At 37.7% G+C, this 15,160-nt stretch overlaps 1 protein-coding gene across 1 annotated transcript; it reads left to right on the plus strand.

Moving 5' to 3' along the window:
- Nucleotides 1-8,218: 8,218 nt before the first annotated feature.
- Nucleotides 8,219-15,057, plus strand: LOC107804368 (putative polygalacturonase). Its single transcript, XM_016628258.2, has 5 exons — nt 8,219-8,845; nt 11,730-11,850; nt 12,366-12,614; nt 13,282-13,435; nt 13,950-15,057. The coding sequence occupies exons 1-5, from the start codon at nt 8,432-8,434 to the stop codon at nt 14,473-14,475; spliced, it is 1,464 nt and encodes a 487-aa protein (XP_016483744.2). The 5' UTR covers nt 8,219-8,431; the 3' UTR covers nt 14,476-15,057.
- Nucleotides 15,058-15,160: the final 103 nt, after the last annotated feature.

Here is a 15,160-nt window from a genome sequence, read left to right on the forward strand (position 1 = left end):
TCCTCGCATGTCTCGGAACGACTGTTCTAGACTTTTGACCTTCCTGAACATCTCTTCTTGTTCAGCATTTTTGGCTGGCTTGTTAATTTCGGTTGGGAGATCAAACTGAGGAGCAGGTGAATTGATTTCGGAGGCTTTGAAGGTGGGCTCCGGGGGTAATATTGGTTGTCTTGGGCCTGAAATGTAGGCTCACTAGGAGATTTGTGAAATGTAGCAGGGGAGGTGCTACAAAAACAGGAGTCATAGGTGGAGGAAGGTACGGAACTGGTTTTGGAGGTGGAGACTGTGGTGTCTGAGAGGTGGTGCCTCGGTAGTGCTGATAAATGGGGAAACTTGGGGATAATTCAGTGGTGATATTATCCTGAGTTTGGATTATTGATGGAGCAGGGTTATTTGGGTAAGATGGGGGCAACTGTCCTGTAGACCAAGCTTGATACATTTCTGCCATTTGCTGCTTGAGCTTAAGCATTTCTTCTTTCATTTTCCCGACATCCATCTCTTCTATCTCCATACTTGTGTCAACATCTGGGATAGACATACTTTCGGGTATTGGTCCTTTTGATCTTGTGTGATAGTGATAATATGCCAGTATACTCTTTAGAGAAACTAACTGGTTGAATTCTGAAAATGAACAAACTTGTTAGTTTCGAGAGTTTAACACATATATAATCACACATTGAGATGCAATGCTCCTAGACAAATAATCCCTTTCTATTATGCATTCGCTCGGTTGCTTGTATCGTCCCAGCTTTTGAAATTTTTTATTGTTATTCACTTTTATCTATTACAGATATCTTTATCGTGGTGGTCGACTCTTAGAGATTGCCTATGTATTATGTCAAACATGAATCAGACCTTGCGTAGTTCGGACCAAAGTCAATCATGTTTATTTATTACACAAAGATGGAATTACATTCGAAAACTTTAAGAAAATAGCTTGAAACACACACACTTAAATCAGAATAAAAGATACAATTCATAACATCTCACAAAATGCCCCACTTTCCACTTTTGTTCTCTAATATTGGATTATCTGCTCAATGTGGGGCTTGACCTGGATGGCCTCCCAGCGTACGATACATCCTTTCCAACTCTATTGCTAGATGACGAGCAAAAGTGGGCGCATGCTCTGTAAACCTTTCATAATCCATTCCTTGGCAGTTTACATAACTTTGAGATGTGAAGACTGCCAAGTCGTGGACTTGTGCCCTGAAACCTTGGCGACGTTGGTCTTGGTCTTGCAATTGCTGCTGACGAGTGGTGGCTATGTCTCTGACATGGTTTTCACGATCTAAAGCTGATTCTAATAGAGCTCGGAGTCTGGCATGCTCTAATATTGCTTGTGATCTTTCCCTGTCGAGGTCTGCTTGTTGGTATTCTCTGTTGCATCTTCTTGCCTCTTCTAGTTGTGCACGAAGCTGGTCTTCTGATTGCATCCAATAATCTTTTTCCTTCTTGAATTGAGCCTTGTCTTTTTCGGATTGCCTATCCTGGCGTTCCTTGTTAGATCTGGCTTCTTCATTTAATTGTTGGATCCTTTCTTTTGCTTTGCTCAATGCCCTTTCGTTTTCTGCAAGAATGGAATCATAATCTTGCATTTTTTCGAAGAGATTGGCGATGGTTTTTTGATCTTTCCAGCTTCTCTTTGGCGTTTCAGAGACTCTTTTCATTTTTTGGAATCGAGCATGAAGATTTTCATTCTCACAAGCTAGACTCTTTTTCTCGCCTTTGGCTTCTTGTTCTTGCAAATCTTTCTCCAAACTGAGGCTTCTTAGATTTTCTTTTAGGGCATGGATAGTGGTTTTGTACCCTTTTTCTTTTTCTCCCCAGATTAACCGCTCTTGGATTTTATCATTGAAATTTTGAACATGGGGTCTTTTTGTTGGCCTTTTTAGCTCAGGTTCCGGTACATCATCCATGCGAGACCGTTTTTCAAACCACCTTGCATATCCAGGATTTATCTCACCCTTGGTAGCGTCTAGGACTTGAGTATCACTTTTCAAGTATCGGCACCCATTCCACATCTGCTGAAGTAGAGCTTCGGGAATAGTGGCTTCTGGGTGTAATTCGATTACTTGCATACTCAAATCTTCCTCATCAGGAACTATTTGATATCTCCCTAGTTGCCTTAGGACTCTTAGTGGTGCATATGGCTGAATGCTTCTCAATCCCAATAGTAGTAGATAATTATTTGAGGTTGACATATGTATTACTTCTCTCATCGGGAGCCATCCCAGAGTCCATTCAATTTGATTTGCCGTTAAAGCCTTTAGATGAGATACCCATGCTTCTATCCCTTCTGGAGCTTGGTAATTTTTGTTCTTTCCTCATAGCTCTCGAGGCAATTAGCTTTGTTCGACCCATACTGTATGATCTTGGGTTGTTGTTGGAGATGTTCAATCACCCACATTTGCAACAAAATTTTGCATCCTTCGAAAACCTTCGCTCCTGATTTGCATAAAGTCAAAGCCCGATAAATATCTGACAGAATGATAGGGACAAGGGTGTGATTTTCTTTAGTGGTGAGGATTTGCACAATTTTTGCGGTGCGAATATCAATTGTTCGCTCTTTATTTGGGAAGACCATGACTCCTAGAAAAGCCACCATGAAAGCAAATCGTCGGTGCATCTGCCAAGTGTCTTTGTTTTGCTTATTAGTAAGGCCTTTCTCATGAATTTCGAACCCATCTGACTTTCCAAATCTGGAATACAAAAAGTTGAAGGAACAACATTCATTGATGACATTGCTTTTCCTGATTTGACTGCTGATGTTCAGAAGACCGAAGAATCGATGTATTGAAGGAGCCTTTGTGAATATCAAGCTTTGATTTCTTAAACTTCCGTCAAAACCAACATAGCCAGCTACCTCCTCTAATGTAGGAGTAAGCTCGAAGTCAGAGAAACGAAAAACATTGTGAACAGGGTCCCAGAAAGTTACTAATGCCGTAATCAGATCATCCCGAGGCTCAACTTTCATAATGTCCGTGAGATTTCCCAAATGCTTGACGACCCATTTTTGACCGTCTTCGCCCAAATCATACCACCACATTTGAAGCTGACATAGAAATTCCTCCGTACTTGTGGATGAGGGGCTTTGTGTGGTGCTCATTTTGTATCTGAAATTTAATTTTAATAAAGTCAAAATTTATTTTGGAAAATTTATACTAAAAATTATTTTCGAATTTTTTTTTATTAAATATTTTTATTTCAAAATTTAAAACTATTTTTTTTCGAAAATTTTAAAACAACCCATTTTATTCCTTGCTTCTTACCATGATTTTATTTTAAGCTGGTCAACAAGCATGTTCGAGGCAAATGAATGCACAAGTAGCAAGTAGGATGCATCATGATGGTCTTTTAATTTTGGGTTCACCTGTCCTAGACAGACCCAACCCCTGTGTTGAGTCTCCAAGGGCAAATGCATATGATGCAAATATTCGTTCCTACTAGGGATCCGGTACATGGCTGAGTTATTCTAAGTGTAAAACCTTAGGTTGATTGTTCTAAACCTGGCTTACCCAAACGGACAGTTTGAGCCGAAGTGGGGGTAACGTACCGGGAGCACGAAAGTCTGCCCGGCCTAGTTACTTGTCCCAACTCCGTCTTATTTGGTATGACTTTAACAGAAAGGTGGGTCACGCGCACGTGTACACCATAAATTCAGAAGACTCAGAAAGAAGGGGGTTTCGTAGCAGTTGTATATATTCACAATTCAAATAATATTAAAGCGGTAAAAAAAAATTTAGCATATTAGCATATAAACAGTTGAAAATTATATAGTAAGTAAAGCCGATAAAAACAGATATTTTAAGCTTGAATTCTTTAAACCCTGAACCAGAGATTCTGGGTTTTATCCCCAGCAGAGTCGCCAGAGCTGTCGCACCTCCTTTTCGCCGCGCCCGCAGGGCGCGTGGGGAGTTTTCTCCAATTGAAGGACAGTCGAAACGGGATTTGTTTATTTGTTTTAGAGTCGCCACCTGAGAATTTTAAGGCGTCCCAAGTCACCAATTATAATCCCTGAATCGAGGAGAATATGACTCTGTTTATTATTCTGCGAACCAGAAATCCTGAGTAAGGAATTCTGTTAATCCGGAAGAAGGTGTTAGGCATTTCCGGATTCCGTGGTTCTAGCACGGTCGCTTAACTGTTTTTATTATTGGCTTAATTACCTTGATTTTATTAAATACATTGATGTTACATGTTTTTACTACCGCTTATTGATGACCCTTCTTTGAATCGAATTACGCGTACGTATATTCGTGTTAAAAAAATTGCGGACTTGTGTCACGCGTACGTGTACACAATAACTTTTTATAATATATTTATTAAGCAATCATTTTTCGAAATTGTGTTGGATCAAGAATATTTGTTTTTCTTGAATAATGAACCGTACATCTCGGGTTTTTATGAAATTGATTTAACGCCTTTTGGAAAAATCCTTTTATTAAATATTCGTTCGAAATTGCGCGTACGCATAATCCGAATTTTTGCTTTTAAAAATATAATCAGGGTACGCGAACGTATCCCTAATTGTGCAAAATATTCGTAATGATATTAGGGATTTTCCACAAATTGTTTATTATATCTATACATTTTTATGTGAAAATCATGATAAATTCCCATTTAAGGTGCCCTTAAATTCTTTGAAAAGAATTTACAATTTATTAAATGTTGACCGTTGATTATATTTTCCGAATATAAGTTATATTCATTTCAACTATTCAATTTCAAAGGACAGAATACAAATATGATTAATATTATTTTAAAAAAAACAAATATGACATATATATGACATATATATATATATATATATATATATATCAAAGAATAAATTGCATATAAAACTGAAAATGAATGATTCATAAAGGAAGGAAATATTTTCCAAAAATTTTTTTTCATGATTTACTTAATGCAAATTCTATTTCTAATTACCATTGATATCAAGTGTTGCAATTGGTACTTATACATCTCGTTTCATTCTCATATAATCGCTTTTAATCTAATAAGCCTAATTATTTGATCAATTTGTCTTATGAAGGTATATAGGTATCGAGTTTATAAGAAAGGAATTATTATACAAGTTAATTCAATAAAATTACCTTACATGCAACTTAACTGTATATCGTAAACATTCATAACATTTTAACATTGTAACAAGCTACATCATATCACCTTTCGCCAACGTTTATACACACATCTATTATCTTATAAAAATATACCAACAACACCATCTTAACCTTATTTAACAATAAATATCACTACTGTAATTTTCTTGGCACTTCTACATCACTTCTTGCTTAACTAACAACAAAATTAAATAATGACCAGCATTCATGCCATATTCCCTACTTTGACAATTTAATATGATTAAACTAATGAGATAATGAGCTAATATTATTACAAATCTTTATACGAACTTTCAAAGTAAGACAATTAGCTCATAGCTATCAAATTGAATTCACTACTAATTAACTAACATAAAACAAAAATGAAATTTAAATTGATGAACTTGGACAAATAGAAAACAGAATTTCAATTCAAACTTCATTGATGAGTCATGTTGAATCTCTTTCCAACTTAAAATTTAAAAGACATGTACCTGGTATTGGAAAACAAGAGAAGATGAAGCTGAGAAGCAGCAACAGTAGTAACAATGTAGCACAACAACGACAGTCCAGCAACACAGGAATAGACCAGTAACAGTAGGAATAGTAGTAAACCAGGAGACTATAAACGACTCCAAGTATAGAGAAGAAGTAAAAGGCAGGAAGGTTCTGACTATTTCAGATCTTAAGCGAGGCAATGAAACAGTAACTATTCTTTTCAACTTCAAAACTCTCCAAAATGAATTCTGTCCCTGTATATTCAGTGTATCCAGAATGTATATCGGGTGTATACTTCTCACTCCGCCCCCTCTTTTTTTCTTCTCTCTATCTAGTTTTTCCTCTCTTTTTTTTTCCACCCTTCTTCCTAAATTTTCTCTTCTATTTATAGCAAAATTTTCGAAATTTTCAGATTTATTTTTTATTATTTTATTATTTTTTTAATTAAAAGAAATCCCACTTACAAATTGCTTTTATTTTTTTAGAAAAAGAAATCCCACCTTTATTTACTTTTATTTTTAAAATTCCAACTTTAATTACTTTATCTTATTTAAAATCCCACTTTTTATTTTTTTTAAAAAGAGAATCTCACTTTATTTAACTTTTCTTTAAAAAACAAACCACTATCTTTTCTTTTTCTTTTAAAAATGCTACTTTCAATTACTTTAATTTTTTTTTAAATTTTCAGATACCTTTATATTTATTTTTTAATTCCAACCTTCTTTTACTTTTAAATTTTTTTTTTAAATTTTCTACATTCTTTTACTTTTTTTTTTTAAAAAAAACATTCCCGAAATTATTATATATGTTTTTTTTAAAAATAAAAAATAAAAATAAAAAAATAAAATAAAATATTTTCGGATTTTTTTATATATAAAAAAAACAAAAAATAAAACTATTAATAGTGATAATTCACCTTTTATTTTTTATTTTTTTGGTTTTGTTTTGTGTTGGACAAAAATGAAGATGGGGTGTTGGGTTAATGGAGCGGACCGGGTCGACCCGGTTTGAAACGGACCGGGTCATGGGGAAAGTTGGGCAATTATTTGGGCCTGTGGTTTGAAATTGAAGAAGTGGCCCAATCCGATTTTTCTTTGTATTTTTGTTCTCTTTTCTTCTTTTATTTTTCTAAAACTAAATTATAAAAGTACTTAAATTATTATTAAGAACTAAATTAAGTTATAAAAGCGCAAATTAACTTCCAATAACAATTAACGCACAATTAAGTAATAATTAAGCATAAAATTGTTCATTTGGACATTAAATGCTAAAAATGCAAAAGATGCCTATTTTTGTATTTTTTATTAATTTAACAAATAAACATGTATAGACAAACATACAAATAGTTACACAAAATATCACAAAAATTGCACACCAAGAAAAATTATTTTATTTTTTGAATTTTTTGGGAGTAATTCTCATATAGGGCAAAAATCACGTGCTTACAGTGGCCCCCATGGAGGACAAGATGCGGGAAGTAAGACTCAGATGGTTCGGGCACATTCAGAGGAGAAGCACTGATGCACCGGTGAGGAGGTGTGAGCGACTGGCTGTGGTGGGCACGCGGAGAGGTAGAGGGCGACCTAAGAAGTATTGGGGAGAGGTGATCAGATAGGACATGGCGAGACTTAGGATTACTGAGGACATGACCCTTGACAGGGAATTATGGAGGTCGAGCATTAAGGTTGTAGGTTAGGGGAAAGTTGTGAATATTTCTACAGCACAATAGAGTGAGACTAGCCAGTTAGGAGTTAGACTAAGAATGTCATTGGTCGTCTATTGATGCAGGGCTTTACCTGCTAGTTTTACTATACCAGCCATCTATTTCGTATTTCGTATTCTGTATTTCATATCTCTTATATTGCTGTTATTTTATTATGCATTTTTATGGTACTAATATATCGGCTCCTGTTGCTTTTTTGAGCCGAGGGTCTCCTGGAAACAGCCTCTCTACCCTTCGGGGTAGGGGTAAGGTCTGCGTACATATTACCCTCCCCAGACCCCACCTGTGGGATTATACTGGGTTGTTGTTGTTGTTGTTGTTGTTGTTGTTGTTGTTGTTGCATTTAAATTTGTCATATTCAACTTCATTACTTGGTCAAAAATTTTAGTTAGTTTGGACGACATAATCCATCTAAATAGCCGCTCACTCACACACATATATATATATATATATATATATATATATATATATATATATATATATATATATATATATATATATATGTGTGTGTGTGTGTGTGTGTGTGTGTGTGTGTGTGTGTGTGTGTGTGTGTGTGTGTGTGTGTGTGTGTGTGTGGATTTTTTTGGCCTTTTTTGTGGTCTACAATATTTAATTTTAGTCCAAATATCAAGAAGGAAATCTTTTTTTTTTCAAAGTTACCTTGCTTAGGAGTATTTCTTGTATTTCCAATTAACAAATTAAGGTTAATATGATAGATTTTATTATTAATTAATACTAAAAGGTGAGTTTCTTAATATGTGTAAAAATAACTAAAAATTATTTAAAGTGGACCGGATAAAGTAATATATAATTTATGTGTATTGACTAGAAAAAATAAATAATAAATTCAGTGGCTATTTGTGTAAATGAGACAAGCCCATCACCGTTCAATAAGGAAACTGGAGCCCATAAGTTGTCAGTTTTCCCGACTTAGCCAAGGCAGCAACCGTCCCCGGTCATTTCCATTTCTGTAAATCAAAAAGAGATCTTTCTTCTCCACTCTACTACTCTAAGCTGTGATCTACTGATCTCATTTTCCATTTCTTTCTTCTCACGTCACAGATTCTCGATCCTTCACCAAATTTATAACTATTTGTAATAAATAATGACAGATTCTTTCAGATTCCAACACCGTAAACTTGAATACAAGCGTTTGGTTCCATCATTTTTGTCGTCTCACCGTACTCTTCTTACTCTTCTTTGGACCGTTGGATTTATTCTGATGGTCGCTTGGCAAAGGACAGCTGTGGATCGCCTTCTGATGTATCGAGGTTGGGGCCCACCTCCTCGGCCCATCCCTAAGCTACGGCCTCTAGTCTTAAATCTCTCCGATTTCGGAGCTGTTGGCGATGGCGTCACTTTAAATACAAAGGCATTCGAAAGGGCAATATCGGAAATTCGAAAGCGAGGTGGCGGCCAGCTCAACATTGAGCCTGGTTATTGGCTCACGGCGCCGTTTAATCTCACTAGCCACATGACGCTCTTCTTAGCTGAAAATGCCGTTATACTTGGAATTGATGTAAGTTTCCTGTGCGTACTAGATATCGTTTAATTTCCCAGTGCTAAACTGTTTGAAAAGGTTCGGCTTTTAGTTCGGCCAGAAGTATTGCGTGTTCAAAATTCAACCTTTAATAGTAAATTAGTAATTAGAGGAAATTTAGTTACTAACTCCAATAGAACAAGTCATTTTACTTGTATTTCAAGTTCTAATACCAACCGGAGACCTGATAGTTCACCCCTTTAGTGTACATACTTGGGTTTTGGGATCAATAGTGATCGCAAATATGTTAGGTCACCTGCAACTCAACATGCAATGTAATGGTGGGAATGTCAGACTTCACTCTAGATATGACCTTGCCACATCCACCTGCTCCTCCCAAGCTTTAGCCATATGAAACGCCCCTAGGTTCTTTAACTCTGCACTCACGGGCAAAGACTGAGGCGTGTTAGGTTGCTGCCCCGTTGCAAGCTCAAAAGGGCTCCTTCTGGTTGATTCCCTACGCTGCAAGTTGTATGAAAACTGGGCAGTGTCAAGTAGCTTGGCCCAATCCTTTTGATTTGCACTAACAAAGTGCATTGACCCTCTCCGTTTGCGGATGAAAACTGGTGGAGAAGTGCAACTCCGATCCCAACAAATTGAACAGCTCTCTCCAAAAAGCGTCGGTGAAACGGGAGTCACTATCACTTATGATGTGTTTTGGAATGCCCCAATCTTTACCACGTCCCTTAGAAACAAGCGTGCTGCCTCCTTGGCTTTGCAATTCGCAGTGGCGGCAGTAAAGGTTGCATACTTTGAGAATCGATCGACCACCACCATGATTGTGCCAAAGCCCTCTGAGTTTGGCAAACACGTAATGAAATCCATTGTGACGCTGTCCCATGGCCTTTCCGCCACTGGTAAAGGCTCAAGCAAGCCTCCGGGTACCTTGTGTTCAACTTTGTCTTGTTGGCACACAAGACATGTTCGGACGTAAACCTCAATATCATCCCTCATATGCGGCCAGTAATATGATGATTCCAATAACGCCAGGGTGCGTTTTTGGCCTGGATGTCCGGCCCAAACAGTGTCGTGCCCCTTTTTGATCAGTGTGCGCCTAAGATTGCCCCACTTAGGCACAAAGGTGCGCCTACCGGTGGTGTAAAGAATTCATCCCTCATATGCGGCCAGTAATATGATGATTCCAATAACGCCAGGGTGCGTTTTTGGCCTGGATGTCCGGCCCAAACAGTGTCGTGCCCCTCTTTGATCAGTGTGCGCCTAAGATTGCCCCACTTAGGCACAAAGGTGCGCCTACCGGTGGTGTAAAGAAGCCCATCTTCAACCTAAAACTTCTTTGTCTTGCCTTGGCTGGCCAAGTCAAGAAGTTGTTTCGCCACCGGATCATGCTGCATCCCTTGCTTGATTGCATCAAGAATATCACTGCTGGTTGTGCTAACAATTGGTGCCAGCACTACCTTCCGACTCAACGCGTCGGCCACAACATTGGCTTTCCCCGGTTTATACTCCAAGGAATAATCGAACTCCGCCAAGAAGTCCTGCCACCTTGCTTGCTTAGGTGACAGCTTCTTTTGGGACTGGAAATAACTTGTCGCCACGTTATCCGTTTTGACAATAAAATGAGCTCCCAACAAATAATGACATCAGGTTCTAAGGCAATGAACCACTGCCGTCATCTCCTTCTCTTGGACAGTATAACGACGCGTAGCATCGTTCAATTTTCTGCTCTCAAAGGCTATTGGATGGCCCTCTTGTATTAGGACGCCACCAATAGCAAAATCAGATGCATCCGTGTGGACCTCAAAAACTTTAGAAAAGTCGGGCAAACAACAACAACAACAACGACCCAATAAAGTCCCACTAAGTGGGGTCTGGGGAGGGTAGTGTGTACGCAGACCTTACCCCTACCCCGATAGGACAAAGAAGCTGTTTCTGATAGACCCTCGGTTAAAAAAGTCGGGCAAAGCGGGTTTAAAATTTAAAGAAAAAAATACTACTATTATTTACTCTCTGCAATTTTTATGTTACTCAAGGATACTGGAGTTTGGAGGGTAATAAAAGGAATCTAGTAAATGTTACTAATATATCTTAAAAGATTTAGGACAGGTCCTAATAGTAATTTTATGTTGAGTATGCCTAATAGGGCTGGAACGTAACCCTTTTCTGTTCCTATACTAACAACAACCACAAGTTACTGCCATTGTGTATGTGCACACATGAAAAATTTCATACATATTGGGGGAAGTTTTGCACCTACACCTGTCGGAAACGGTCAGAAATATATAAGAAGACGGTATAGGAATGGCAGTAAGCAACAGGGGCAGATGCTAACAAAATGCCTAATTTTGCATTTAAAGAAAAAACAAAATATTCCTGTTTTATATGCATGTGCACGAGAAAGTCATGTATCTAGGGAAGAACAAATGCAGTTACACCTGTCAGGAATGCCCAAAATTACGCATCTATGCTGAAATGAGATGATGGTACTGACCTTGTTATGTGCAGTACTGTTAAATTTAGTTGCAGAGAGTAATGCTATAAAATCAACTGAAGTTTATTTAACTCTTGGATAGTTCAGACTCGTGAAAGATGGCTACAGTTGGTTATTTGCCAATAGACTCAACTGCTATTGGACTTTTGGGACAAACTTTGACATGAGATCTTGTCTCTATTAATATGTCAAAGTTCATCTTATATTAGATGGTTGAGATTGATTTACTGTTTGAAGCTTTTATGAATTGGTTCATTTATTTCCTTCTTTCAGAAGTAACTTCAGCACATGTTGTTTTGTCACATCCGAACAATTATTAGGTCTATTGTGGTACAACAGTATTGTGACGTATGCTCGGTCAAAGGTCATATTCGTGCAATTGCTAAATTATAAGGATTTAAATGCATGTAACAGGACGAGAGCTATTGGCCACTATTGCCTCCTTTGCCATCATATGGTTATGGAAGAGAACGTCGTGGGCCACGCTATGGAAGTTTAATCCATGGGCAAAATCTTAAGGATGTCGTCATAACAGGTAAAGTTGTAATACCTTACTAAAAAGCGGTAAAGAAGTTTTTCAATTTTGCATCAGTGCTAATTCTCACTATTTACAAATTAATATAAAGAACTATACATTTGAAGTGTTTCCCAAGTTATCTGTGTGGTAGTTAAGGCCTGGTGAGAAGGACCCATTCCTCTTCAAGATTTGTGCACATGCTAAGTTATTAAGTTTGTCTAGTGTTTCCCAATATATCTTGTGTTACAGATAGGGTTAAAAAGCTCAAAATAGTAAAACTATAATAATAAAATATGTATGGTCACTGTCATGCGTGCTGTTCTGCGGATTGTTCTTTGTCCCCTATCTCTGCTTTTGGCCTCTAATATTGATTTGATAAGCTATGTATCTTGTTTTCGGATAACTGCATGTTGCCTCTGCTCCATGTTCTCTCCTATAGCGACAAGCTCGCCAAACAAAGTGCATATTTGAATGTGATACTGATTGAGCATAGTGCGAAAATATTTCTGATTGTTTAAACAATTGAGCGACAGGCCATAATGGTACCATTGACGGGCAAGGCCGATCGTGGTGGGAGAAATACCGCAGAAAGCTTTTGAATCACACAAGGGGCCCACTTCTTCAACTTCTGTGGTCGAAAGACATTCACATTTCTGATGTTACATTCCGTGATTCTCCGTTTTGGACTCTCCACCCTTATGACTGCCAAAATGTTATTATCAGAAATGTAAATATTTTGGCTCCACTATCTGATGCCCCAAACACTGATGGAATAGACCCTGGTGAGTCCTCCTTATTCCTCGTATTAAGAAATCGTTCTTCATGCCTTTCTTGATCCCTTGGTTTTGTATCTGTAATTTGGATATCGGCTTTGTGCCACTTCATCACCTTTGATCTTTTAAATGCTTGTATTGACCTGCCACAGACATGTGCTCTGTAGGAATTGCTTTCTCAACCAAAAAACTTGTGTAATATGAAGAGATAATTGTCAAAAAGAATAAATTTGCTCCATCTCATCCAAGACTTCCTTTCCTTAGAAACTAATGCATTCAGGGCAAGTGTATTAAATACCTTCGTACCAGCAGAAATATCTTGTTTTGCTCTTCGCTCTTTGACTTTTCAAACAAATGTTTCATTGAACACTATTTCTTAAAAAGCTACATTATTAGACATGCTAATTTTTACTGTTTGGTAGGCATGTGTTTTCTGAAAATCTGCTTTCTATTTTAGAAAGAGCTAGCCGCGTTTTATCTCACTCTCTCTATATAATCTTAAGTCTGAAATGGTTCATTCATTTTGGGAAGGAGGGACTTGTGAGGTTGTAAACTTGGAAGACTAGGTCATTTTTACATGTTCAATGCTATTGCATAAGTATGCTTTTCTGTGTCATATCCTTTAAGACAAAAATATTGAGCAGATGGATCTTATATTGTTGTTTGGCCTATGCAGATTCGTGCGAGAATATGGTGATAGAGGATTGTTATATAAGTGTGGGGGATGATGGAGTTGCAATCAAGAGTGGCTGGGATCAGTATGGAATTGCATATTCCCGGCCTTCTTCCAACATCACTATCCGTAACCTCATAGTCCGCTCAATGATTAGGTAATATTTGTTTCCCTATTATATTACTCCCTCCGTTTCAATTTATGTGAACCTATTTCCTTTTTAGTCCGTGCCAAAAAGAATGACCCTATTTCCTTTTTAGTCCGTGCCAAAAAGAATGACCCCTTTCCTTATTTGGAAACAATTTACCTTTACACAATGATTTATAGCCACACAAAATATGTGCTTCATTTTACACCACAAGATCAAAAGTCTTCTCTCTTTTCTTAAACTTCGTGCCCAGTCAAATGGGTTCACATAAATTGAAACGGAGGGAGTATAATTTACTTCAAGTTTACTCCTTGCTGCAAAAAAAATCATTTCCTGTTGTTGTTATTACCTCTCTGGATCTGTCAGCGTAAAAGTTATGCATAATCCCTGCTGCATTAAATTTTTTCATCACTAACTTGCGGTTACATATTTATTTTCTCACTTCATCGCTAGAGACTAAGTCAGACCTTGAGTGCTGCGTCCTTTTGGTTTTAATGTCAACTGACTTGTTCATTATTAACAGTGCAGGAGTATCAATTGGAAGTGAAATGTCTGGTGGAGTGTCAAATATAGTAGTGGAGAATCTCCTTGTATGGAACTCAAAAAGAGGTATAAGAATTAAAACTAGCCCGGGTAGGGGTGGTCATATTCGACATGTAAGCTACCGCAACCTGACACTAGAGAACGTTCGTGTGGGCATTGTAATTAAGACTGATTACAATGAGCATCCTGATGAAGGTTATGATCCAAAAGCCCTTCCAGTTATTGAGGATATAAGCTTTACTGGTATTCGTGGACAAGGAGTTCGAATACCAGCACGTATTTATGGAAGCCCTGAGATTCCTGTTCAGAATATTACTTTTCAGGACATGTCCGTTGGAATAACATACAAGAAGAAGCATATCTTCCAATGTTCTTTTGTTCAAGGACGTGTTATTGGAAGAATCTTCCCTGCCCCATGTGAGAATCTTGATTTATATGATGATGGAGGAAAACTACTTAGGCGAGCAACAACACAGGATACGAAGGACTTGGATTATGATGGTTGAGACGAAAGGTGCTTTATTCCTTAAATGAAAATGTTGGTACAACAGATGGCTCGTTGCCGGCAACATTTGATCTTCTTGATCCATCGAATCCACAGTCTAATGCTGGGAGGTTAGAGCATGTTCTAAAGTGTTTGCAGTTGTTACATAGATTTGCAAGAATGAAAGGAGTACATGGATGGAGTACCCACTCGGGGAGCTTTTAATAGGCAAACATTGCCTCAATCTCCCCGGAGAGGGTACTAGTTTGGTTGCGAGGCTGCGACCAGGAACAGAAGCTCCAGTGCCCACAGTAATACCCAGGCTGGTTGGACATCTGCCATTAATACAAGGGCACAAAATTCGTCATGGTTTATTGCAAAAGATGAAGCTGGATGTCAATTCTTGGAGAAATCGCACAGGCCTGGAGAGTGGGGACATCAAGGGACATGCTCCACATCTCATTCATATTTTTTATATTTTATTTTGTTTAATCTTCTGGTTCGATATGTCGGAAAAAGGTATCGAATTGTGGAAAAACTGGTGTAGGTGGTCTTTGTATATTTACTTCAGTTCCATAAAAATATGAGAGAACACATTCATACATTAACGGATGCAATATCTTATTCATCCCCCAGGTTATACAGCACCGTTGACACACTATCATGTCCAGACTATCGGTACTGGAGCGATTCGAGAAGAACGATTA

Source organism: Nicotiana tabacum, chromosome 6 (assembly GCF_000715075.1).
Source record: "Nicotiana tabacum cultivar K326 chromosome 6, ASM71507v2, whole genome shotgun sequence".
NCBI classification, from domain to species: domain Eukaryota; kingdom Viridiplantae; phylum Streptophyta; class Magnoliopsida; order Solanales; family Solanaceae; genus Nicotiana; species Nicotiana tabacum.

Bases quoted from the DNA above. Each gene is read 5' to 3' on its own strand.
- LOC107804368 (XM_016628258.2), top strand. From the start codon at position 8,432: ATGACAGATTCTTTCAGATTCCAACACCGTAAACTTGAATACAAGCGT. The intron at 8,846-11,729 runs GTAAGTTTCCTG...TGCATGTAACAG, and splicing joins CCGTTATACTTGGAATTGAT to GACGAGAGCTATTGGCCACT. The intron at 13,436-13,949 runs GTAATATTTGTT...CATTATTAACAG, and splicing joins ATAGTCCGCTCAATGATTAG to TGCAGGAGTATCAATTGGAA.